This window comes from Bos indicus, chromosome 2, assembly GCF_029378745.1.
Source record: "Bos indicus isolate NIAB-ARS_2022 breed Sahiwal x Tharparkar chromosome 2, NIAB-ARS_B.indTharparkar_mat_pri_1.0, whole genome shotgun sequence".
Taxonomy (NCBI): Eukaryota; Metazoa; Chordata; class Mammalia; order Artiodactyla; family Bovidae; genus Bos; species Bos indicus.
In genome coordinates this window covers 62,143,443-62,171,325 of record NC_091761.1, presented here as the reverse complement: position 1 = coordinate 62,171,325, position 27,883 = coordinate 62,143,443, and the positions used below count along the sequence as shown (strand labels likewise).

At 36.3% G+C, this 27,883-nt stretch overlaps 1 protein-coding gene across 3 annotated transcripts in view; it reads left to right on the top strand.

Annotated features, from left to right (window-relative positions):
* Window positions 1-27,883, top strand: part of RAB3GAP1 (RAB3 GTPase activating protein catalytic subunit 1) — a 111,383-nt gene that overhangs the window by 39,436 nt on the left and 44,064 nt on the right. For all 3 annotated transcript variants that reach the window (XM_019973500.2, XM_070768577.1, XM_070768584.1), the window contains exons 4-7: window positions 3,590-3,722; window positions 6,787-6,865; window positions 22,073-22,192; window positions 23,636-23,801. In XM_019973500.2, the coding sequence (XP_019829059.2) occupies window positions 3,590-3,722; window positions 6,787-6,865; window positions 22,073-22,192; window positions 23,636-23,801 (498 nt within the window). The remainder of the gene's footprint in view (window positions 1-3,589; window positions 3,723-6,786; window positions 6,866-22,072; window positions 22,193-23,635; window positions 23,802-27,883) is intronic.

Below are 27,883 nucleotides of genomic sequence, written 5' to 3'. Positions count from 1 at the left end.
TATTTCTTTTTATTGTCTGAGTAGGGCCATCAGAAGTTACATTTGAATTATTAGATTAATTCTGAACTAAATGTTGACCTTTCTGGTTCTAATAGTAAATATAATCTTTACAAGTGACTGTATCATAATGCAATTGAAGGAGGGAGGTTGGAGTGTTATTTTTCAATCAAGGTAAATTATCTTAAGTTTGTTCTGCATACAGAATCTGGATGTCCTTTATGTCAAATACAACCAAATCCACCTTGAGATAGCTGTTTGGTAAGGTTGACAGTCATGGTATCTAGAATGCAGGAGTAGGATCAAATGATGTTTCTTTGTATCATTTTTAAAAACTTAGGTTTTTTAAAATAAATATATTTTCTTTAAAATTTTTTATTTTACTTATTTAATACAAAAAATTGTTTTGGCTGTGCTACGAGGCATGCAAGGTCTTAGTTCCCTGATCGGGGCTTGAACATATGCCCCCTGCAGTGGAAAATGCCAAGTCTTAACCACTGGACCACCAGGCAAGTCTACTTTTTAAAGTCTCATTTTAAAATAATATTTCATAATGTCATTTGTAGCAACATGGGTGGATCTAGAGATTATCATACTAGGTGAAGCAAATCAGAAAGAGAAAGGCAAATACTGTATGATATCACTTACATGTGGAATCTAAAATATGACACAAATGAACTTACATATGAAACAGAAACAGTCTCAAAGGCATAGGAAACAGACTTGTGGTTGCCAAGGGGGAGGGGAGGTAGGGGAGGGTTGGATTGGGAGTTTGGGACTAGCAGATGCAAACTATTGTATATAGAATGGATAAAGAGCAAGGTCTTATTGTATAGCACAGGTACTGTATTCAATATCCTGGAATAAACCATAATGGAATAGAGTATGAAAAAGAATATATAACTGAATCACTTTGCTATACATCAGAAGCTGACACATTGTAAACCAAGTACATTTCAATTAAAAAAAAAAAAACAAAAAAACCTCAAAAATTTTTTTTCAGCTTTTTTGCAAGCTTGAAATGGAACTTATCTCTCATTTTCTGGACTTCTCCCCCTACCTTAGTTTTAGATTCACTGCTTTATAGTGTGCTTTCTTCCTAGCAAACCAAGTTCTTATGTGTATCATTATTTCTTATTGCAGTTTGAGACTTTTGGTTTAGGTAATAGATATCTTAATTTAACATCAGTACTTTGGCCACCTCATGTGAAGAGTTGACTCATTGGAAAAGACTCTGATGCTGGGAGGGATTGGGGGGCAGGAGGAGAAGGGGAAGACAGAGGATGAGATGGCTTGGTGGCATCACTGACTTGATGGATATGAGTCTGAGTGAACTCTGGGAGTTGGTGATGGACAGGGAGGCCTGGCGTGCTGTGATTCATGGGGTCACAAAGAGTCAGACACGATTGAGTGACTGAACTGAACTGAACTGAACTGAACCTCAGTTTAAGAAACCTAACATATAAAAAAAATCCTAGATTTTGATATGTAGCATGTTATTTGTTCAGTCACTCAGTTGTGTCTGATTCTTTGCGACGCCATGGACTGCAGCACATCAGGCTTCCCTGTCTTCCACCAACTCCTAGAGCTTGCTCAAACTCATGTCCGTTGAGTCGGTCATGCCATCCAGTGATCTCACTCTCGGTCATCCCCTTCTCCTGCCTTCAGACTTTCCCAGCATGGGGATCTTTTCTAATGAGTTGGCTCTTCCCATCAGGTGGCCAGAGTATTGGAGTTTCAGCTTCAGCATCAGTCCTTCCAATGAATATTCAGGATTGATTTCCTTTAGGATGGACTAGTTTGATCTCCTTGCAGTTCCAGGGACTCTCTCAAGAGTCTTCTTCAACACCACAGTTCAAAAGCATCAATTCTTTGGCGCTCAGCTTTCTTTATAGTCCAACTCTCACATTCATATGTGACTACTGGGAAAACCATAGCTTTGACTATATGGACCTCTGTTGGCAAAGTAATATCTCTGCTTTTTAATATGCTGTCTAGGTTGGTCGTAGCCTTTCTTTCAAGGAGCGTGCGTCTTTTAATTTCATGGCTGTAATCACCATCTGCAGTGATTTTGGAGCCCAAGAAAATAAAGTCTGTCACTGTTTCCATTGTTTTCCCATCTCTTTGCCATGAAGTGATGGGACCAGATGCCATGATCTTAGTTTTCTGCACGTTGAGTTTTAAGCCAACTTTTTCACTCTCCTCTCTCACCTTCATCAAGAGGCTGTTTATTTCCTCTTCATTTTCTGCCATACTGTTCATGCGGTTCTCAAGGCAAGAATACTGAAATGGTTTGCCATTCCCTTCTCCAGTGGAGCACGTTTTGTCAGAACTCTTCACCATCACCCATCCGTCTTGGGTGGCCCTACATGGCATGGCTCATAGTTTCATTAAATTAGACAAGGCTGTGATCCATGTGATCAGTTTGGTTAGTTTTCTGTGATATGTAGGATACGTGGTGGTTATTCTCGTCACAAAAAGATTCAGAATTTTATATGCCTTTCCAAGAATACATAAAACTGCTGGATGTTATATGATAGGTATAGTCCAAACAACACTTCTATTTTTATTTTATTTTATTTTTATGTATTCATTTTTTTACTTTACAATATTGTATTGGTTTTGCCATACATCTGCAGGATACAAACAACACTTTTAAAAACTCAGTGACTCACAGAATCATTCCTCACAGTTTCTTATCTAGTTTGGGGCTCTCTGTACTTGGAAGTTGCTGAGTTGGTATTTCTGCCTCTTGGTGGTGCTATGCTGTAATGACTATAGACTTCTCCAGTGGAAAGAACAGCAATGGGAGACTAGAAGCTTTGTGAGAAAAATCCTTTTTTATGATTATATTATGTAAGTAAGGGCGCTATTTGAAACTTTTAATTAAAATGTTTTCCAATCAAATTGATATTTAAGTGAAAATATTTGAATGCCAGAGCTGGATAAAGAAACTCACAGAACCTGTTAAGCAAATAAATGCTACAGATACCATATTACTTAAAGTGATTTTACAGATATGCTTGTTTCTGAAGCAATTTCTGATCTCCCAGTAATGCTGTGTACTACATAGTGATGTTATTAGATTTGAGATTTTTATAATAAATATTTTATTGTCATGTATTTTTTCTAATTTTTAAAATTTATGAAACCCTTGTTTAACCAGTTTCTGTTAAAAGATACTCAGATTCTGCTGTTGGTAGAGAGAGTTGGGTTTTGGGTTTTTTTTTTTTTGGTATGTGAAGAGGCATGGGATTTACTATATATTCATTATTTTATATAGAGACTCATCTTACCAAAATTGCTTGATTATTTGAAAATTACAATTTTGTTAGGCACTTGATAGTTAATTTTCTAGGGAAATTTTCTTTTTAAAGGACCACTGTGATAAGTCACTTATAAATAATTTCCTCTTGGTTTATTCACTTGTATGTTTTTCCTTTTCCCTTTTGGGGAGGATAAATATAGGATCAAGTTTTTAGATTAAGAGGCAGAAAAAGGGAAAAAAGATTTGTGGTTAAAAAACTAATGATAACTATTGAATATGTTATGGTGGATGTTTTTTCTTTTTTTGTTTTTCTGTGAAATACAGGGTATATTTACTTCTGGGACATGGGAAGAGAAATCAGATGAGATCTCCTTTGCAGACTTCAAGTTCTCAGTCACTCATCATTATCTTGTACAAGAATCCACTGATAAAGAAGCAAAGGATGAAGTACTAGAAGGTAAGTTTTCACTACATATTTTTAAACTCTTGTAAGAGTGATTTTAACTTTAAATTATGAATTTAGTTCACTTAATTAAATAGTATTCTCTGGAGATGTTTTACATATGCACAGTTGTTTCACCACACCTGAAATAGAGTATGATCTTTGCAGAGTAATTATTACAGCATCATTCATTTTTAAATTAGTTAAGTCATTTATTTGTAGAGTGCCTAACATGTGCTAGGGCTTCCCTCATAGCTCAGTCGGTAAATCAACTACCTGCAATGCAGGAGACCCAAGTTTGATTCCTGGGTTGGGAAGATCCCCTGGAGAAGGAAATGGTGACCTACTCCAGTATTCTTGTCTGGAGAATCCCATGGACAGAGAGGAACCTGGCGGGCTGTAGTCCCTGGGGTCACAAGAGTTGGACACGACTAACCAAACATGTGCTAGGTTCTGTGCAAAGTCCAATTGAGAAAATGTACATTTTAGTAGGGGAGTTAAAGTCTATAAGTAAGTAACAATAATAAAAGGTAAAAAGTGATAAATGCTATCCCAAAGCACAAAGTTTTACTGGAGTTCAGAGGAGAAAAGATCAGTTTTAATCCAGAGAGATCAGAGAAGGTGTTATGGAGAATTAGGTAACTAAGCTGGGCTTTGAAGAATTTTTGAAAGTTGTTTATTGATTAGTCAGTGTTGGCTTTGTGTATGCCCCAGACTTTGGAGGCAGATCAAGTGGATTAAAATTCTGGTTTTTCTCCTTATGGATTACTTGACCTTTCTAAGCTTGACTGATCTCATTTGTAAAATGAAGTAATCCTACCTGGAGGGTAAGTGGGAAGATTTAATAAGATACTGTACATAAGTGTGTATCTCACCATTACTAATGTTATCAGCCTCTTGTACAAGCATTGCAATTAGTATTCAAGCTAGCAAACATCCTTTGCCGCTTAATAAAGGATTCTGAGAGTTCTATTTCTTCCCCCTACAAAATTGCAAAGGTAATTTTAATTTATATTATCAATCATTTTATTTATTTATATTTTTATTGATGTATAATTGCTTTACAATGTTGTATTAGTTTATGCTGTACAACAAGGTGAATCAGCTACATGTATACATATATCCCTTCCCTCTTGAACCTCCTCCCCACCGCCATCCCACCCCCTAGACCGTCACAGCGTGGAGCTGAGCTCCCTGTGCTATATAGCAGCTTCCCACTAGCTATTTTACACCTGATGGTGAATATCTGTCAGTCATACCCTCCCAATTTGTCACACATATATTACCAGTTATTTTAAGAGAAGAATACGTGTTAAAATAGTCTTTTTAAAATATAATAATCTCATAATTTATTACTAAGTTGAAATACAATAATTTCTAATTCTGAGTTAATATTTTAATTTTATTAAATTTTGCAAAAAAAAAAATTTTTTTTTGCATTTCCTATTGAAATAAAGTACCTGTTTCAGTACCTGGCCCAATGTTAGATGGTGCTTATAGTTGTTAATAGGTCACATTATCCAAAATCTTTGTTCTGAGATTTGCTAGTATAAAATAGTGAGTGAGCAAGGTATTAAAAAGTGTGAATTTTGAATCTGGTCAAATACTCTTTTTCATTCACTCAGAAAATAAGTATGTACAATGAGTGTTCAAGTTTTGATGGTCAAAATAGATTATCATTTCTAAGTGTAAGCCTGAAATATTTTGTACCTTTTCTTACGTAGGAATAAAATTATATTACCTTTTCTATTGTATATATTATTTTCACAAAACAATTAGGTAGCATCTGCATTTAGATTCATAAACTAGGATAGATAATTTGACCATGTACATACATGGATAAGACAATTATACAACAAAATAAAATAAACCAGAATATGGGTATGTATACTTTAAGAATAAGGGGAAGAGGGAAATACACATAGCTGGTGGAAGCCAATACACATAGCTGGTGGAAGCCTAGTAATAGCCTAAAGATTTCTGGGTCCAGCATTCTGCTGATTAATGACGGAAACTGTTCAAGGTATAGAAATCTTGGGTGTTGTTAATTTGTAGAGAAAACATACATCAGGGAAAAGCTATTGTAATAAGGAGGCTTAGAATCAGTGTTTCTGAGATAGACAAAGGAGACTGGAATGATGAGAGATAATGAATGAATTTAAGATAGTTAAGGCATTATTGCTGCATATGTGTATATATTTGGGAGTTTTAATTTGGTTGTGATCGAAGCTGTAACTAATGGTAGAAGTTAGAAGCAAATCATCAGCTCAGTTAATTTGGAGATACACATTTAAAACTATATTATCAGAGGTCAGAAGATTTGAGTACTGATTATTTGAATTGCTTATTGCTTTAGTTAAGTAGAGCATCAAGTTATTAGTATTCTCCTATTTATTCTTTTTACAGATTAACAAAATATAAATTTGCTAAGCAAGTATAGCTGTATAGCAAAAGGAAGTATTTTTATGAGCATTTTTTATGCTTTGAACTTATTGTGTATTTTCAAGTATAAATAATAATCATTGATGTTAGTATCTTATTACGGATTGTAATGCAAGTACTTCCACATATATGGGTTATAAAGGAGAAAAAGCTTAGTGGTTTTACAAGAATATTTAAGATGGCCAGAGATGAACAAAGGCTAGCTATGGGAGGTGATATAGAATTGACAGACTCTATATATAAATTTTGAAGAAAAGTAAAGACCAAGGGCATGCCAAGAAGAACAAAAAAAACCAAGGCTTTCTAGTAAGGAATGAAGAATTGTTTGAGTCATGATTTAGAAAAATGGAAAATACTATAAACATGGGAATGAGATATATATATATATATATATATATATATTTTTTTTTTTTAGAGACTGGCTGTTTTTTTTTTTTTTTTTTTTAAGAAAAGAGAGAGCGAGAGAGAGATACCGGTGTCCTTCCAAAGTTTATCTTTAGCCCTAGATGTAAATCCTTAAGCAATGGCAAAACTACATGGACTAACAAGACGTGTTATAGACTATCTTTAAATTATATGATGAAATTCTGCCTTAGAATGAATGTACTCACTTGTTCATTGTCAAATGTTTCTGTAGATGTTATTCCACAACCTATGCAAGATTTGCTGTGTATGAATAATGACTTTCCTCCCAGAGCACATTGCCTGGTAAGATGGTAAGTATACATTTTACACAAATAACTTTCAGAATGTATGTCAGGGAGGCCCCCAGACTGCCCGCAAGATAGATGATTTGCTGGGAATTCGCACAGGACTCAGCATGTATTGATAGTTGCTCTTACTGCTAGGATTTCTTACAGTGACAGAATGCAAAGCAAAATCAGCAAAGAGGAAAAGTGCCTGAGGCAAAGTTTGGAGGAAGTGCAGGTGTTTAAGAGTCCTTTCCTAATGGAGTCACACAGGGCATACTGAATTCCCTTAGCAACAAGTTGTGACAATACATAATTGTCTACCAGAGAAACTTGTTTGTAGAAGCTCAGCTCTCTCAGGTTTTTAACTAGTGACATGTCACGTACGTACCTTCTGACTGTGACATAAGAAAATTTCAGACTCCTAGAAGGAAAGCAGGTAAACCTGCTGTTTAAACCATGTTGTTTGTACAATTTAGGCACAATAACTTTATTGGTTAGGATAAATGATGTGACCCCTCCCCAAATCCAAGTACCCAAACCCAAATATCAACCAGGCCTTGCAAGTAGGCCTTTCTGAGGGTAGCAGTCACAGGGCCGTTAACTCTCTTTTGCACAGTAGTCATAGTCCAGGTTGTACTTAACTATGATTCTGATGACTAGCATAGAACAATTAAATATAGAAAGCTGCATATATATTGTTGAAAATTGAATTGACATAAAATATTGATCTCAGTTATGTTATAACATCAAAACTCAATTGTGTCTTAGTTATAAATGTGGTATGTTAATTTAAGATTATCACATTTAAAAAGTCTTGTAATCTCTCTGAAGTTCTTTTAATTTTTTTCATTTATTCACAGCATTTCTTTATTTTGGAGATGTTAGTGTTAAAACATAACACTGTATTCACTCACTCACCAAAATGGCCCAAGCATAAGTATATGGTCAAAAAAGAAGACCTAGTTAAAGGAAATTTGTATACTGGTTTTAATTTACTCTATTGGCCTGAGTCAGTCTTTTGATTTTTTTTTTTTTTTTAATTAAAGAATTTCTAAGGAAGGGGAAGAATGATAATCTGTGTTTCATTCCATTGTGACACATAAAATTATTTGCATATGCAATAAACTGGATAATGTTTCATAAATAGTCCCATTATTTATTATTATTATTTATTTTTGCTGTGCAAGGTCTTTGTTGCTGTGCAGGATTTCCCTAGTTGCTGTGAGGAGAAGCTACTCTGTAGTTGCAATGTGTGGACTTCTTACTGCCATGGCTTCTCTTATTGTGGAGCACAGACTCTATCTAGGTCACGTGGGCTTCGGTAGCTGTGGCTAACTGGCTCTAGAGCACAGTCTCAGTAATGGTGGTACATGGGCTTAGTTGCTCCGTGGCATGTGGGCTCTTTCTGGACCAGGGATTGAACCCCTGTCTCCTGCATTGGCAGGCAAATTCTTTACCACTGAGCCACCAGGGAAGTCCCCATCCTGATTCTCTTATCTTTTAGAATATAAATACATACATTTAATATGACAAAATATATCAGAAGGCAGCATGGTGTCATAGAGTTTGCATTTACATTCATTCATTCAGCATTAATTGATCTACTGTTTGGCCAGGCAGTGAATTAGATAAACTAATATTTAATTTCTAGCTCAGGTACCTATTACCTCAGAAACTTTGGGCAAAACTTAATTTCGCTGATTTGGTTTCTAAGTTGGTGAAGTCAAAATAATAAATAATATGTACCATTGAGAGTATTTGTGAGGATTTAATAAGATAATAACATTATATATATCACATATATATATCAAAATTACAATGCTGTTATATAATTTCTGTTCAGCTTTTTAATATTTCAAGAAAGTGTACTGACACATAGTCCATGGTTAAATATTCATTGAGTGAATTTGTGAAATCTTTCTTTGTGTTAATGAATCACTTGTTAGTGATTTGTTTATATATTAATGAAAATCACTTGTTAGTTTTTTAATGTTCCCATTTTTATAAAATTTTATTTTAGAAATTAACATACAGTAAGTTGGACTTTTTTTTGATGTTCACTGAACTTTAACACATATGTTGTTCATTTGCTAAGTTGTGTCCAGCTCTTTGCCGAACTAAAGCACGCCAGACATCCCTGTCCTTCCCTATCTCCCAGAGTTTGGTCAAGCTTATGTCCATTGAGTCTGTGATGCAATCTAACCATCTCATCCTCTGCTGCCCCTTTCTCTTGCCCTCAGTCTTACCCAGCATCAGGGTCTTTTCTAGTGAGTAGGCTCTTCGCATCAGGTAACCAAAGTATTGGAACTTCAGCTTCAGTATCAGTCACTCCAATGAATCTTTAGGGTTGATTTTCTTTAGGATTGACTGGTTTGATCTCATTGCAATCGAAAAGACTCTTAAGAGTCTTCTCCAGCACCACAATTTGAAGGCATCAGTTCTTCAGCTGTCAGCCTTCTTTATGGTTCCATTCTCATATGCATATATGACTACTGGAAAAACCATAGCTTTGGCTATACAGACCTTTGTTGGCAAATGATGTCTCTGCTTTTTAATACATTGTCTAGGTTTTTCATAGCTTTTCTTCCAAGGAGCAAGTATCTTTTAATTTTGTGGCTACACTCACTCTGCAGTAATTTTGGAGCCCAAGGAAACAAAATCCGTCACTGTTTCCAGTTTTTTCCCATCTGTTTGCCATGAGGTGATGGGACCAGACGCCATGATATTCATTTTTTAAATATTGAGTTTTAAGGTAGCTTTTTCACTCTCCTTTTTTTACCCTCAACAAGAGGCTCCTTAACTCCTCTTTGCTTTCTGCCATTAGAGTGAAAATAATGGTACCATGTACATTCCCTGGTGGCTCAGATGGTAAAGAATCTGCCTGCAATACAGGAAACCCAGGTTCAATCCCTGGCTCAGGAAGACCCCTGGAAAAGGGAATGGCTACTCAATCCAGTATTCTTGCCTGGAAAATCCTATGGACAGGGGAGCCTAAAGAGCTACAGTACATAGGGTTGCAAAAAGTCAGACATAACTGAGCGACTAATACTTCCAGGTTTTTCTTTTTCATGTGCATTTGTATACAAGTTTTTAAAAATATTTACTTATTTGGCTGTGTTGAATCTTAGTTGCAGTACTTGGAATCGTTTTTGCGTTTTACAGTATATAGGCTCTAGAATGTGTGGGCCTGGGGGCATGTGAGATCTTAGTTCCCCAATCAGGAATTGAACCAATATCCCCTGCATTGCACGGTGGATTCTTAGTTACTGGGCCACCAGGGAAGTCCCCTATAGTTTTTAAAGCTGGTACCACAGAGTATAGGATAGTTGTGTAACCTCCCCCAAACTCTTCTCCATTCTAATATTTGGCAGTCACTAACATGGAACAGCAAACTGGTTCCAAATAGGAAAAGGAGTACGTCAAGGCTGTATTTTGTCACTCTGCTTGTTTAACTTCTATGCAGAGTACATCATGAGAAACGCTGGGGCTGGAAGAAGCACAAGCTGGAATCAGGATTGCTGGGAGAAATATCAATAACCTCAGATATGCAGATGACACCACCCTTATGGCAGAAAGTGAAGAGGAACTAAAAAACCTCTTGATGAAAGTGAAAGTGGAGAATGAAAAAGTTGGCTTAAAGCTCAACATTCAGAAAACGAAGATCATGGCATCCGGTCCCATCACTTCATGGGAAATAGATGGGGAAACAGTGGAAACAGTGTCAGACTTTATTTTGGGGGGCTCCAAAATCATTGCAGATGGTGACTGCAGCCATGAAATTAAAAGACGCTTACTCCTTGGAAGGAAAGTTATGACCAACCTAGATAGCATATTCAAAAGCAGAAACATTACTTTGCCAACAAAGGTTCGTCTAGTCAAGGCTATGATTTTTCCTGTGGTCATGTATGGATGTGAGAGTTGGACTGTGAAGAAGGCTGAGCGCCGAAGAATTGATGCTTTTGAATTGTGGTGTTGGAGAAGACTCTTGAGAGCCCCTTGGACTGCATGGAGATCCAACCAGTCCATTCTGAAGGAGATCAGCCCTGGGATTTCTTTGGAAGGAATGATGCTAAAGCTGAAACTCCAGTACTTTGGCCACCTCATGCAAAGAGTTGACTCATTGGAAAAGACTCTGATGCTGGGAGGGATTGGGGGCAGGAGGAGAAGGGGACGACAGAGGATGAGATGGCTGGATGGCATCACTGACTCGATGGACGTGAGTCTGAGTGAACTCCGGGAATTGGTGATGGACAGGGAGGCCTGGCGTGCTGCGATTCATGGGGTCGCAAAGAGTCAGACACGACTGAGCAACTGAACTGAACTGAACTGAACATGTTCTTAGTCACTGTAAGTTTTGACCTTTCAGGAGTTTCATAGAGATGGAATCAAATAGTAACCATATGAGACTGTCTTCTTTCACTCAGCATAATACTTTTGAGATCATTTGAAATAATTTTGTATCAATGGTTTGTTCCTTTCTATTAGTAGTATTCTACTGTAGGGATATACCATAGTTTGTTTACTCATTCCCCTGTTGAGGGATAATAGATTTATTTCTTGGATTGGACATTTATGAGTAGAGCTGCTGTAAATATTTTTGTGTAGATCTTTTATATGAAAATATATTTTTAGATTACTTGGGTAAGTACCTAGGGTGTGATTAAGTCACATGGAAGCCAGTCACATGCTAAGTGTATATTTAACTTCATATGAAACAGCCAAACTGATTTCCAAAGTGATGTACCATTTTGCATTTCCACTAACAACATATGAGAGTTTCAGTTGCTCTGTATCCACAATAGCACTTGGTGTCAGTTTTTTTAGTTTTAGCTGTTCTAACAGATGTGTTGTTAGAATGAGAATATCTCATCCTAATTTTAATTTCGAATATCTTTCATGTGTTTTTTGCCATGAATATACTCTGTGGTGAAATGTCTGCAAGTCTTTTGCCCACTTTTTAATTGAATTGTTTTCTTATTGTTGTGTTTTGAGAGTTTTTAAATATATTCTAAATACAAATATTTTCTCTAGACAGTAGTTTATCTTTTCATTCTCTTACTAGTGTCTTTTCCAGAATAAAGTTTTTAAAATTTGATGCAGTTTGGTTTATCAGTTTTTTACATTATGAATCATGCTTTTGGTGCCATTTCTGAGAACACTTGCATGAGGTCAGAAAGCTTTCTCCTAATTAAAAAATATATGTATATAAACTTTAAAAAATTTGTGGTTTATTTTAGGTTTATAGAAAAGTTATAGAGATAGTTACAGACTCTTCCAAGATATCCTTCTCTCAATTTTCTCTGTTGTTAGTTTATATTATCAATATATGTGTGTCAAAACTGAAAAGCCAACATTGGTACATTAGTTAAAACATTAGTACATTGTTGTTGTTCAGTCTCTTAAGTCATGTCTGACTCTTTGCAACTCCATGGACTACAGCATGCCAGGTACTTAGTCAATTTTATTTAACTAGTTTTTCCACTAACATCCATTTTCTATTCAAAGATCTAGTCTGGGATACTGCATTGCATTTAGTTATCATATCACCTTAGATTGTTCAGTCTACATTCCTGTGAAAATTTCTCAGTCTTTTCCTCATTTTTGATCACTTGGAGCTTTGAGGGGTACTAGTCAGGAATTTTGTAGAATCTCGTTCAGTTTGAGAGATTTAAAAATTAAAAAACAATTTTTTTTTCTAAACTTTTTATTTTGTATTGCTTCTAAGTCACTTCAGTCATGTTCGACTCTGTGTGACCCCATAGACGGCAGCCTACCAGGCTCCGCCTTCCCTGGGATTCTCCAGGCAAGAACACTGGAGTGGGTCACCATTTCCTTCTTCAGTGCATGAAAGTGAAACGTGAAAGTTAAGTCACTCAGTCGTGTCTGACTCTTAGTGACCCCATGGATTGCAGCCTACCAGGCTCCTCCGTCCATGGGATTTTCCAGGCAAGAGTACTGGAGTGGGGTGCCATTGCCTTCTCCATATTGAGGTATAGCCAATTAACAATATTGTGGTAGTTTGAAGAAAGCAACAAAAGAGCTCAATTTTAACATGTATCCATTAAAATATTTTTTTGAAGTAAAAAAAATTTTATGGTTACATTTGGGTTATGACTTTGGAAAGAAGATCATAATGGTGAAGTACCTCTTTATTATATATCAGAAGGTCATATTATCATCATGATTTAGTCACTAGTGACCTTAACTTTGATTACATGGCCAATTATTTGTTTTATTCTAAAAGTTTTACCTTTTATATTTAGAGCTTTTATCCATTTCAAGTTGATTTTTGTATAATATTCTTTTCTTGCTTGTGGATGTTTAGTTGTCCCAGCAGCATTTGTTGAAGAGTTTCCTTTCTTCATAGACTTACTTATACAACTTTATCAAAGATTACTGGCCACGTTTGTGTGGGTTTGTTTCTGCATGCTCTTGGTTTTATAAGTGTTTACATTAAATAGTCCCTTTCCTTTTCCTTTTTAAAAATCTTTTTCAAATTTGTTTTGGCTATTCTAGCTCCTTTGCTTTTCTGTTTACATTTTAGGATTGGTATATATCTACAAAAAGTCTCATTGGGAGTTTTATTGGAATTGCCTAGAGTCTGTAGATTATTTTGGTGGAGAATTGATATGTTTATATGCTGGGTCTTCCACTCTATGGTCACAATTGGTCTCCAGTTATTTAGGTCTTCTTTAATTTCAGCATATCAGATCAGATCAGATCAGTCGCTCAGTCGTGTCCGACTCTTTGCAACCCCATGAATTGCAGCACGTCAGGCCTCCCTGTCTGTCACCAACTCCCGGAGTTCACTCAGACTCACGTCCATCAAGTCAGTGATGCCATCCAGCCATCTCATCCTCTGTCATCCCCTTCTCCTCTTGCAGGCAGATCAGGTGGTCTGGTATTCCCATTTCTTGAAGAATTTGCCACAGTTTATTGTGATCCACACAGTCAAAGGCTTTGGCATAGTCAATAAAGCAGAAATAGATGTTTTTCTGGAACTCTCTTGCTTTTTTTGATGATCCAGCGGATGTTGGCAATTTGATCTCTGGTTCCTCTGCCTTTTCTAAAACCAGCTTGAACATCAGGAAGTTCATGGTTCACATATTGCTGAAGCCTGGCTTGGAGAATTTTGAGCATTACTTTACTAGCATGTGAGATGATGCAATTGTGCGGTAGTTTGAGCATTCTTTGGCATTGGCTTTCTTATCCTGTGTATTTTTTATTAGGTGTATATCTAATTATTGCTTGTTTAAATGAGCTATTGTAATGGTATTGTTTAAATTTTTTTCATATCCAGCGCTTTGTTCCTGGTATATAGGAATGTGACTAATTTTTGTGCCTTGAGGTCATATCCTGTGACCATACTAAATTCAGTTATTAACTGTAGAAAGAGTTTTGTGGTGTCTTTTGAACTTTCTTTGTAGTCATATGAATAAGCATAGTTTTACTACTTTTCCAATATCTGGTTCTGTTTTTACCCTCGCCTTTTTAAACTGGCTAAGGCTCCAGTAAAATACTGAATATGAATGGTGAGAGTGGACAGCTTTGTCTTGATCCTAATCTTGTTTAGTCTTTTACCATGAAATTTGATGTCAGGTATAGTTTCTTCATTGATATGCTTTACGAGGTTGGGAAAGTTCTGTTCTTAGTTTGCTAGGAGTTTTTATATGAATGGATGTTGAATTTTGTGAAATGTGTTTTCTACTTAAATTGATATGATCTTTTGTTTCTTTTGTTTTTTAATATGGTGATTACATGGATTGATTTTTAGATAGCTAATTAGCTTCGCACCGGCAGGATGAACTCGACTTCTTCTTTGTGGTTTAACTTGCATTGATTTGCATAATTTTTACTTCTATAGCTGGATGATATGCTAATATTTTGTTAAGGATTTTAGTAGTAGTAGTAGCCAAACTCAGTCATGTCCAACTCTTTGCGACCCCTGTGGACTGTAGCCTGCTAGGCTCCTCTGTGCATGGAATTCTCCAGGCAAGAATATGGGAGTGGGTTGCCATTTCTTACTGCAGAGGATCTCCCCAATCCGGGGAGTGAATCTGGGTATTGCAGGCAGATTCTTTACCATCTGAACCACCAGGTAAGCCCCTGTTGAGGATTTTGGTGTCTGTGTTAATGAGAAATATTAACATTACAAAACTTACATTTTGGTTTTGATATCAGACAAACGCTGGCCTCATAACATCAGTTGGGAAGTATTTTGTTCTCTTCTGTTTTTTGAAAGAGATTGTGTAAAATTGATGTTGCTTTCTTTAAATGTTTGGTAGAATTTGTTCAGGAAACCACCTGGGCCTGGAGGAGTTTTACTGAGGTGGCAGTCCCTTCTATGGTCCAGTCTTTAAGCAGAAGTCTTCCGTCCACTTCCTTGCCTCATGTACACCCATATCCCTGAGGGGCCATTCAAAATGTTACAACCTCTGTACTGATTTGGATTGATGGAAAGCCCATACACAGACAATACTTGATTAAATATAAAGGATACAGAAGGAAATTGATGTGTTCCTAGGTTACCTGGTAGAGAGATTGGTAACAACATCAGAAAAAGTATGTAGCTTTTTATTCTCAGTGCCTCATGAGCAGGGGATGCTAATATCTGAATGACATCACACTTGCGGAAGCATAGTTTCCAAACCTAGACTTATATTTATGAGACTAGGGCATTCTTGGACATAGCCTAACCTGTATACATACCAAAGACCACTTCTGCTGGGCTGGTTTATACCTTATCATCTCCGAGTGGTATAATTCACATTGTCATTGCTAAGCTAAATATGTGGTAGTTTCAGACATAAACAGACTTTTCTTCTATCATTCTCAGGCTCTGTAGTCTATCAAAGCATAGTCATTTTGCTCTGTAAGTCATACTAATAGGCTTTTAGCATCTAAATGGTTTATCCTGTAAGATCCTGATCCCTAGTCACTAGCTGTTGTGGTGTCTACCCAGAGTTGATAATCCCCTGGTTTTCTTCAGTCACCTTTACATGCTTATTTCTGCCTTTAAGTTCCCTCTGTTTTTGTGACTCAGGAATCTTTTTTTTAATCTGAAGTTCAGCTATGTATTTCAAAAACATTATCATATCTTACCAGGTATTTTGGGGTGGAAGGGGACCTACGTCATATCAATTTGCTGTATCACTTCCATATTTTTTCATTTGATTTTTCTTAAAGATTAGAAGGGCAACAACAAACTTTTGAGAATTTAAAAATTAGGCATATTAAAACTATGTGTTTTCTTTTATTCAACAAACATTCTTCTAAAACATTTACTGTGAGTCAGATACTGGGCTATCAAGGGTAAACTGTGGTCCTTGTCTCAGATGGCTTTCGGATTAGAAGGGGGTTTAGAGATAAGGGAACAGATGGCGGCACTGCTAAGTGCTTTCATGGGGGGCAGCACAGAGCTTGAGGCAAACTCATAGGAGATACTGCCTTTCCAGATAGATAAGTCAGGAAATGTTTCCAAGGAGAGGTGATACCTTACCTGAATCCTGCAAGGCAAGTGAGAATAAGCCAGGTGAGTTTAAATAAAAAGATATTCAAGGCAGAAGAGTGTAAGTAGAGGTGATGATGCCTAACTGAACTTGAAGCCTGCAAATAGTTTGGGAAGCCTTGAGGTAAGCTGAGGGTTGAGAATGGCAAAAGATGAGATAGTGTCTATGAATTTGTAATCTAATGTGAACTAGGCATCTTAACAAGATTTCATATTGTTCTCATATTTTTTAAATAGAATTTTGAAATTATAATTGTTAAAAATTCTTACTTTCAAGGATACAAATTAATCATGAAGCTTCTTAGCAACTGAAGAATAACATACACATAAGTTTTCAGCTATAAATATTTCCTTTTTTAAGTTGAACAAAAAACATCTATTTCTGCTTTATTGACTATGCCAAAGCCTTTGATTGTGTGGATCACAATAGACTGTGGAAAATTCTGAAAGAGATGGGAATACCAGACCACCTGACCTGCCTCTTGAGAAATCTGTATGCAGGTCAGGAAGCAACAGTTAGAACTGGACATGGAACAACAAACTGGTTCCAAATAGGAAAAGGAGTACGTCAAGGCTGTATATTGTCACCCAGCTTATTTAACTTATATGCAGAGTACATCATGAGAAACGTGGGGCTGGAAGAAACAGAAACTGGAATCAAGATTGCCGGGAGAAATATCAATAACCTCAGATATGCAGATGACACCACCCTTATGGCAGAAAGTGAAGAGGAACTAAAAAGCCTCTTGATGAAGGTGAAAGAGGAGAGTGAAAAAGTTGGCTTAAAGCTCAACATTCAGAAAACTAAGATCATGGCATCCAGTCCCATCACTTCATGGGAAATAGATGGAGAAACAGTGGAAACAGGGTCAGCCTTTATTTTGGGGGGCTCCAAAATCACGGCAGATGGTGACTGCAGCCATGAAATTAAAAGACGCTTACTCCTTGGAAGAAAGGTTATGACCAACCTAGATAGCATATTCAAAAGAAGAGACATTACTTTGTCAACAAAGGTCCGTCTAGTCAAGGCTATGGTTTTTCCTGTGGTCATGTATGGATGTGAGAGTTGGACTGTGAAGAAGGCTGAGCGCCGAAGAATTGATGCTTTTGAACTGTGGTGTTGGAGAAGACTCTTGAGATTCCCTTGGAGTGCAAGGAGATCCAACCAGTCCATTTTGAAGGAGATCAGCCCTGGGATTTCTTTGGAAGGAATGATGCTAAAGCTGAAACTCCAGTACTTTGGCCACCTCATGCAAAGAGTTGACTCATTGGAAAAGACCCTGATGCTGGGAAAAGACCCTGGGGGCAGGAGAAGGGGACAACACAGGATGAGATGGTTGGATGGCATCACTGACTCAATGGACATGGGTTTGGTAGACTCTAGCAGTTGGTTTGTGATGGACAGGGAAGCCTGGTGTGCTGCAGTTCATGGGATTGCAAAGAGTTGGACATGACTGAGCGACTGAACTGAACTGAAAGTTAATAAAGTAGACCCCCCAAATTTGAAGTATAATGCAAAATATTTGTACTATACATAGACAATGAGTAAAGATTGTCAGAATGAGAAAAACCTAATATATGATTAATCAAACTTACAAAAAATAGAACATTTATGTCAAATGCTGAGTTTTGATGGTTCAAGTTTATCAATCTATTTCTATTTTGTTATCTCCTATTTTCAGTTTTTGTATCAAACATCTGCCAGGTTAGCATTAACCCTATTTAACTTTTTAAAAAGTATTTTGTAAAACTAGTCTTAAAAGTTATGTGGGCATGATGTTAATGAACCTGGATGTGTGTCCGCACAGCAAAGCCAATTTACTGATACCGAGTTGTGGTAAAGGACAGTACAGTGTTATTGCAGGTCACCAGACAATGAGAATGGGAAACTCATGATCAAAAGACCCAGCTTTGCAATAGCTTTCAGGGAAGGGTTTTCAAGGACATTGTGAGGGAGGGGGCCGCGTGGTCCATGATCAGCTTGTGCTCAGCTCTTGGGTTGATTGGCATCAAGGTAAAGTTTGGCACATCATCAATTTTCTGGCTCCAATCAGTTTGGGCACTTCGTGCTTGCAGTCAGCAGTTTTCATCTGGTGGGGTCTGGTTTCTATAAAAACAACTTAGGAATATGTGTCAGACATTTATATTTTTTAAGGAACTGGGAGTTTGATGACTCTACTATGTGGTTGATTTATAATCTGAATTGTTACCTTTCCCAGCCCAACCTCTTTTAGTTTCTACATGTTCACATATCCTGATAAATAATGCTTGAGCCAACCTTTAGAGACCCAGGGGAGATCTGGGAGATGAAAATAAAAGCCTCTTACTTCAAAAGACAGGGACACAGGCACTTGGTTACAGTTTCATGATCAAGTTTTATAGTTTAGGCAAGGTGGTGGTTTAGTCGTGTCCGACTCTTGTGACCCCATGGACTATAGCCTGCCACGCTCCTCTGTTCATGGGATTCTCCAGGCAGGAATACTGGAGTGGGTTGCTATTTTCCTTCTCCAGGGGATCTTTCCCACCCAGGAATTGAACCTGTGTCTCCTGCATTGCAGGCAGATTCTTTACCAACTGAGCTATGAGGGAATCTTAATAATGTGACTTATTGGCTGCTTCTCTCTGCCTCCTTTTATACATATCCTTTAAATACCTTCTAATGGCTGATCCTGAAACCCTCATTAGAAATTTAGTCCCTTGATTAATTGCTATTTATTAAAAAAAATAGTCATAGAAATGATACAAACATTAATTTTAGCAGACATTTATGTTCAAATGTAAACTTATGAACTCTTTTGTGAGCAGAGGGTGTGGTAGGTAGGTTCATAAGTCCTGTTAATATTAGTCCACATACCTAGTTACAGAATTTTCTTTTGTGATGAGAACTTTTAAGATTTTTAAGATTTATTCTCTTAGCAACTTTCAGATGCACTGTACAGTATTATTAACTATAGTCACCATGCTGTACATTACATCCCCATAATTTACTTCCTTTATAACTGGAGATTTGTATCTTTTGGTCTCTCCACCATTTCCGCCACCTCACACACCACCTCTGGCAGCCAGCTATCTGTTGTCTGTGTCTAGGAGCTTGGTGCATTTTTGTTTGTTTGTTTTTATTCCATATGTAAGTGAGATCCTATTTCGTCTTTCTCCGTCTGACTTGTTTCACTTAGCATAATGTCCTCACGTCCGTGCATGTTGTTGCACATGGTAAGGTTTCAGTTTTTTCTATGGCAGGATAATAATCTGTTGTGTGTATGCATGCGTGCTTAGTCGCTTCAGTCGTGTCTGACTCTGTGTGACCCTGTGGACTGTAGCCCACCAGGCTCCTCTGTCTGCATATACATACACCACATTTTCTTCATTCATTCACCCATTAATGGATACTTAAGTTGTTTCCATATCTTGGCTTTTGTAATTGGTGCTACAGTGTTCATGGGGGCACATAACTTTTTGAATTAGTGTTTTCATTTTCTTTAGATAAATACCCAGAAATAGAATTGCTGGGTCATAAGGTAGTTCCATTTAAAATTTTTTTGAAGACACTTCCATACTGTTTTTCCTCCTGGCTGCACCAGTCTATATCCCCACCAACAGTGACTGAGGGTTCCCTTTTTTCCCTGCATTCTTGCCAATAGTTTTTCTTTTCTTTTTGATGATCATTACTCTAAAAGATACAAGGTTATATGTCATTGTTGTTTTGATTTGAATTTCCCTAATGATTAGTGATGTTTAGCATCTTTCCATGTAGCTGTTGACCACCTGTATGCATTGATCTTTTAAAGATAATAGTGACAGGGAAAATACATTTGTAATCAAAGAAAAGAGCATATTTAACAGAGGTAATGGGGTGGTATTTGAGATAAATCTTCAAAAAAAAAAAAAGAATCTACTGATGTTCCATGATGACTGTTGAGTAGGGAAAACATTCCAGGTAGTGGAAACAAATACATTGAGGATTGGCTTTTATTGCAGATAAATAGGAAGCAGTTCACTTTGGCTTATTTATTGTGAACAGGAGTATACACTGGCACAATTTTATGTGTATGGAGGGGGAGGAGTTAGTTTGGCAACAGCTATCAATTGGCAACAGCTATCAATGTTAAAGATGTTTAAGATGTTCTTTTAGCCAGCAACTTCTAAGAATTTGTCCCACAGTTATACCCTGTAGAAATTGTTGCAGTGTTGTTGCAGTAGCATAAAACTGGAAACAAAGTACTGACCAGTAGGGGAGATGAGCCTTTGAAAAGAAGGTACAGGAAGTATGTTAATCTAATCTTTTTTGAGGAAAGGATGGGTCAATGGACAGATGGAACAGTTTTGGAAGAATGACCAAGAACGATTGACAACTGTTTCTTTCTAGTTTCTGGGGATACCGAGGCAAATAAGTGCTTTTGTTTTCTTTCTTCCAAGGATATTAAGAAAAGAAAGAAAAAAACTGTATGTAAATAGATTTAGAGCCTAAAATTCACAGCTCTGGGTTCTTTGCGGTATTTGATGCTACTTCTACATAACTAATTTTGATTTCAGGGGTAGGAGGGTGGAGGAGACGTGAGAAGATGAAATAAACTTTTGTCATCTAAACAGCAAACAGATTATGATTGGATTTTAAAAAAATTAAATCTTTTTTGCTACTGTTTTGGGGAATTTCTTGAGACTGTTCATAGAAGTATTCATAACTGTGTAGAGTTAAAATAGGCAAATGAGTAATGCCTTTTATAAATTTATATTAAAAATATTGTTAAATAAAAACACAACAGGGAGTGAATAGGACAGGAATTTTCAGGAGGCAAGATTACCAGTTTGACCTTAATGTTTTTGTAAATTTTGGCTGCCGATTTGTGGTTTTTAATGGACTTGTCAACTAAATGAGAAGTTTGCATTATTGTAAGATACCAAGAGTAAGCCTGATAATTTTGTGATTCCTATCTAATATGTGTTATTGAGTGAAAGAATATAATAATTCTTTAATTATAATACTAGATTAAGGAAATGGCAACCCACTCCAGTGTTCTTGCCTGGAGAATCCCAGGGACGGGGGAGCCTGGCGGGCTGCCGTCTATGGGGTCGCACAGAGTTGGACACGACTGAAGCGACTTAGCAGCAGCAGCAGAGTAAATCTGGAGAATTAAATGGCAACCCATTCCAGTATTCTTACCTGGGAAATCCCATGGACAGAGGAGCTGGCGGGCTACAGTCCATGGGGTCACAAAAAAAAAAAAAAAAGTCAGATAGGACTTACCGACTAAACAAGACTAAATCATGTTCTTACTTTGACAGCACAAGTATGACTGATAGTTATTTTCCTGACATTTAGGGAATCTATTAAACTTTAACTCTCCACATTAGTGGACTTAATGTTATCACCTAATTAATACAAGAAGTCAGTGCTGGCTTTCATGTTTTATTTTTGAAACCTAACTAAGACAAAACTGATTATTTAATTTTTTTTCTTTGTAATTCGTAATTTCAGCAAATCGCTGCGAATTTGTAAAGAATGGAGAGAAAATAGATGAATGATGTGAATTTTGTGCCAAATGAAGGAAATTCAGGTTGTTATAGGTTCAGTTGCCATTTAAGAAGGAAAGAAAGACAGACCTGGGTTCAAACCTAACTTTCTTTTCAGGGAAATATTTTTCACGTTTCCCAAATAATAGATTTTTGTGTTCTGACTTTTTTGCCTGTTTAATGGCAGTGATTCTTTTTTCTTTTTTTTAAAGGTATGGACTCCGAGAGTTTGTGGTGATAGCACCTGCTGCAAACAATGATGCTGTCCTCAGTGAATCTAAGTGCAATCTTCTTCTGAGCTCTGTGTCTATTGCTTTGGGAAACACTGGCTGGTAGGTGGACATGTCAAAACACCTAGACATGAGTTTTAAGAACTATTTTAAATTAAAATTTATGAAGGAAACTGCTTGCTAAATGTTAGGTTTTTAATTAATATAGGATTAGTATTTTTATGTTATTATATTGGAATATTATATATAAGGACCAACACAACAAAATCTTTAGGGAAAGCATATCTAAAGGGAAACTTACTGAAATATTACATGAATATTTAAAATTAATAAATTGTACTGTTTTTGTATTTTGCTTCCAAATGTTTAATCTATTTAAATTTTGATGCAAAATCAGAACATGGAAGCAACCTAGATATCCATCAAGAGATGAATGTGTAAAGAAGTTGTACCTACACACAGTGGAATATTACTCACGTGAAAAGGAATGAATTTGAGTCAGTTCTAGTGAGGTGGATGAACCTAGAGCCTGTTCTACAGAGTGAAGTAAGTCAGAAAGAGAAGAACAAATAAATAGTGTACATTAACATATATATGGTACTGGTGAACCATATTTGTAGGGCAGCAATGGAGATGCAGACATAGAGAACAGACTTACAGACAGAATGAGAGAGAAGGTGGGCCCACTGAGAGAGTAGCACTGAAGCATATACCATATGTAAAATAGATAGCCAGTGGGAATTTGTTGTGTGACTCAGGGAGCTCAACCCAGGGCACTGTAACAACCTAGAGGGGTGGGATGAGGTGGGAGATGGGAGGGAAGGGACATATGTATACCTATGGCTGATTCATGTTGATGTGTAGCAGAAACCAACCCAACACTGTAAAGCAATTATCCTCCAATTAAAAATAATTTTAAAAATACAAAGAAAAATCTAATTTTAAAAACTTGATAACAGCATCACCTTGTTCAGCCTCCACTAGGACTATGCATTCAGGTAACTTGAATTTTTTGTTTCTCTGCACATGTTTTCAAATGACTGAAAGTGCTACAGGTATTGATTTTTGAAGTTAAGATAGATTTTAGTGAGTAGGCTAATTTGCAGATATGGAAATCTTTGAATAAGGAGGAACAACTATATCTTCAAATGATTAAGTAAAATATAATTCACCACTAATGTAGGTTTAATTTGTATTGTTTAATACCTGTGAATCAAGTTTAATTAATGTCCTTGAAAATCCTAGTAGGTGAGATCACTTTTATTCAAGAAAATTTTTATTCTGCCTTTTTTTTTTTTAATGATTTTTCAGCCATTTAAAAATAATGTTCTGACTGTACAGTGCCACTTGATGATAATTTCATTTTATTAGTGTAAGGAGAAAAGAAACTAATAATGCCTTTGTTATAAATTTGTCTGTGGAATGTTCCTTGTTTATTTCTTTAGATATTTGAGATTAAAATAATGTTATACTGTAAAGCGAGATTTAGAAGCTATTCAATGTTTAATGAACTTAGAGTCTATTCTTGTTAATTATATCCTACAGCCAGGTGCCACTCTTTGTGCAGATTCATCACAAATGGCGAAGAATGTATGTGGGTGAATGTCAGGGTCCTGGTGTCCGAACTGATTTTGAAATGGTTCATCTTCGAAAAGTGCCAAATCAGTATACTCATTTATCAGGTCTGCTGGATATCTTCAAATCAAAGATTGTGAGTTGGCATTGATACTTTGTCTTATCTGGGATCCAGATAAAAGTAGTAATTTAGTAATTTTATTGGTTTCATAGAAATATTTCTAATATTGATAATATAATTAGAAGAAAGATGTAATCGATTATAAAAATTACTCTGTGTATCTAAAGAAACAAATATCCAATTAGTTTTTAGTGTACAAACTAAAAACTAGTTTGTATACTAGCTTTGGTTGTTCTGTTAACATTTAGATACTGTGTTAACTCTTTATATTCCTTTTTCTCTAACAGTAATATTGCCAACCCTCCCCCGTGTGAGTGGGCCTCTATGTAGCTACTTGTTGGGGACTCTGACTAAGAGCAACTGAGATGTGAACTCTTGGGTTCTGAATTGCTATTTTTCCCCCCAAGGGTCTATTTGATGTTTAAAATTAATCTGGCTTATAATGCTATGACTGAGGGCAGCAGGGCTAACTTGGATGTGCTCAATACATCTTTATTTTTCTCTAAAAACACTATAACAGAGATATGGAGGACTTGCCTGTGCTACTCTTTTACAAAGTAGCTGTCCTAGACTCTTTAAAAATAGCAGTTTCATGATAGGCAATACAAATTCTGGGAGCTATTTAGCTTAAAAGAGAGTGAAGTGATGTAACAACTAAAGGCAGTGTGTGATCCTTGATCACAGCAAAATAGCCATAAAGGACACAATTGGAACAGTGGGACAGTTTTAATATGGACTATATATTACAAAATAATATCAGTGTTAAAATTCTTGAGTGTGATAATTGTGTTATGGTTGCATAGGATAATATCCTTGTTCATAGGAATCACATGCTGAATGAAGTATTTAGAGGTGAGTTGCCATGATGCTTGCAATTTACTTTCAAAAGTTACAGTCAAAAAGATCATGTGGGTATTCATTATGCTAGCTTTGCAACCTTTCTGAAGGTTTACAAATTTTGAAAATTAAAAAAAATAAGAAAATGCTGAAATTTCTTTTTTTAACATATATTGTTTGTAGAAAGATATTTAGGATTAGAACTTCATAAATGTATGTTTTCAGTGTTGAGGCTGTAAATAGCATGGTGCTAGGATTATCACTACAAAGATGAATCTACTTGATATTTTAAAAAAGTACATGTACCAGGTTAAGAAATTAAAGAGGTAAAAACTTCTTTATATCCTTAGTCCCTTTCCTCAAAATAACTATTGTTAGCTGTTTCTGTGATTATCTCCATTAAACAAATGATAGAAGTATGTCTTTTAGAAAGTTCCCTGTCTATATGCAACTTTTCCCCCAAAACCTCTCTGGACCTTGAAATGCTGTCTTAAATACTACTCAATTCTTCATGTGTTGCCTTGAGAAATTTTTGAAAAAGACAAATATGTGTTATTTCTACTCTGTTAGTTTTCCTTTGTTCTCACCAAATCTTCAATTATGTTTAATTATTTTAGATAAAATTCTAGTCAGATGCAAATATTAATGTTTTATTCCTCTTTTTAAAAACATTAGTGAAAGTTATTTTCATGGATCTTTTACTCCTCTACGTAACTCAGCTTCTTACTAAAACTAGGGACTACATTGATTTGTGAAGCCTGATTTAGAATATGACTGTTAAAAAAAAAAAAAAAAAGCATTCCTAATCAGTTTATTACATCGTCTTTCAGAACTTTTACAAACCTCACTGGTATAAATATGAAAGTTTATTTGGTAAGAGTTGAACTTAAAATAATTGAGACCTGTTTTGAGTACTTTATTGGTATTACATAAAACTACTTAATATGCAACTCTCTTATACTGTCTTTATAAGGCTATCTTTATAAATATTACCCTTTAAATCTACTGGAAGTGTTCCAAGGCACTTTAGCCCCACAGTGGCAATTTATTTCATTTTCACATGAATCTAATATTTTGAAAAGGCTTCCTTGGCAGAGTGGCAGCAGAGGGTGGTTGTCCTTGGAATCACATAAAGTTTAAATTTAAATCTTCTTTTGCCACAATCCTTTAAATGTTTGAAAGCGCTCTCATACCGTAGTGTTTCCTTTTTCAATTTAGACATTCTTCATTCTATCAGATGTTCTTTATGTTTCATGGTTTTATATTCTGATTTGGATATTTATCTTTCTTAGAATTGTATTTATTTCTTCATGTTCTGGGGAAGTTTTGTTTGCAGGCTCATTTTTAATGTCATCTTTTTGTAGTTTTAAACTTTCCTATCTTCTCTAGTGGTTTTATAATTTGTGATTGCTTCTTATCTGTAGACTATTTCAGATGCCTGTCTTAAAATGGTGTTTGATGCCTCTTGCTCGGTGTTGATATTGTGGTATTGCACATGGAGTCTTGGAATCATTGAATTGCTTGCTTGGATCATGAGTGAGTGAGTGAGTGAAGTCACTCAGTCATGTCCGACTCTTTGTGACCCCATGGATTGTAGCCCACCAGGTTCCTCCGTCCATGGGATTCTCCAGGCAGGAATACTGGAGTGGGTTGCCATTTCTTTCTGCAGGGGATCTTCCCGACCCAGGGATTGAACCCAGGTCTTCTGCATTGCAGGCAGACGCTTTAACCTCTGAGCCACCTGGGAAGCCTGGATGCCTGGATCATAGGAGTGGGTTTTTCCCCAGGTCACACAACTTTTTCTAGCCTTATACCTTCCAGCACAGCCACTGCTCCAATCTAGAGTACTCTGTCCATATGTCTGCCTTAAGCAGAGAGTCTTGTAGTGCCCTCAGTCTGGGCTGAGTACTTTGGATCCATTTAATGCAGTCCATAATCCTGGCTGTCATCTGGAACTTAGCAAGCATGTGTCTTGGGTCCCACTTAATACTTTTAGTTTTCTGTACCTTTTCTATACCTTTTCTAGGGTCTGTGAAGATAAGTCATGTTTGATCCTAGCTGTTTCTTTTTGGTCATCTCTTTCTGTATTTGCCAACATTGCTAACGTGACTGGAGCAGAGGTTATGTGTCAAAGTGACCTCATTATGGTTTCTAGATCATTACTGGTCTAGTATTACTGGTGAATGCTCATTTGGTACCTAAACCTAAGTAAAAAGTAATTATTTCTGACCAGCTAGAATCTTACTTCTGTAGGACACAGCAGCCCAAAACTGAATTAACTCTCTCTTTTTTGGCAGCTATCTTGAGATTGAGTTTGTATTCAGTTAAAGTTACTAATGACATTTATAGCAACTGATGCTGAGCTAAAGGGTCTATGTTATTTCTTCTGACCAGCAGTATCAGAAACACCTGGAAACTGGGTAGATATGCAGGATATTGTTGAATCTGCATTTTCATAAGCTCACTAGGTCATGCCTATGCATACTTAATTCCTATTCCACATTAATATAGCTTAACCATTATTAAGGGAAGCTGAGATCATGAGATGTTTGGATATTATTAATTTTTATTATTATTAATGAGTATAAAGATAGATCTTAATTTTCTGATTCATTAATATAAACTATTTTGCGTGAGTGACCATTTGTCACAGTCTAACATTTTCGTTAAATATTCAAGACTGGCTTTGAGTTTATTTTCATTTCAAAGGGAAAAAAGACATCTTAAACCTAGTTTTATATTTTGTAGCAGTTTTACTTTATTTAAAAAATGATTCACATTTTTTTACATGCAATATGGCTGAAGAGACTAGTAAGAAATTATATTTGTGTAATTAAAATTGTGTAAGATATTTTGAAATAGTATTTTACTTAATAGAATGTAATATCTCTTCCTGGTAGTAGGTCAAACAGCTTTTTTTTTTTGGAAGTTTATTTCTTTCTTAAAAAATTTATTTTTAATTGGAGGATAATTACTTTACTATATAGTGATGGTTTCTGCCATACATCAACATGAATCAGCCACAGGCATACACATGTCCCCTCCCTCTTAAACCTTCCTCCCACCTCCCTCCTTATCCTACCTCTCTAGACTGTCACAGAGCACTGGCTTTGGGTTTCCTGCATCATACAGCAAATTCCCACTGGCTAGCTATTGTACATTTGGTCATGTGTATGTTTCAGTACTACTCTCTCAAGTCTTTCCACCGTCTCCCTCTCCCACTGTGACCAAAATTCTGTTCTTTATGGCTGTCTCCTTTG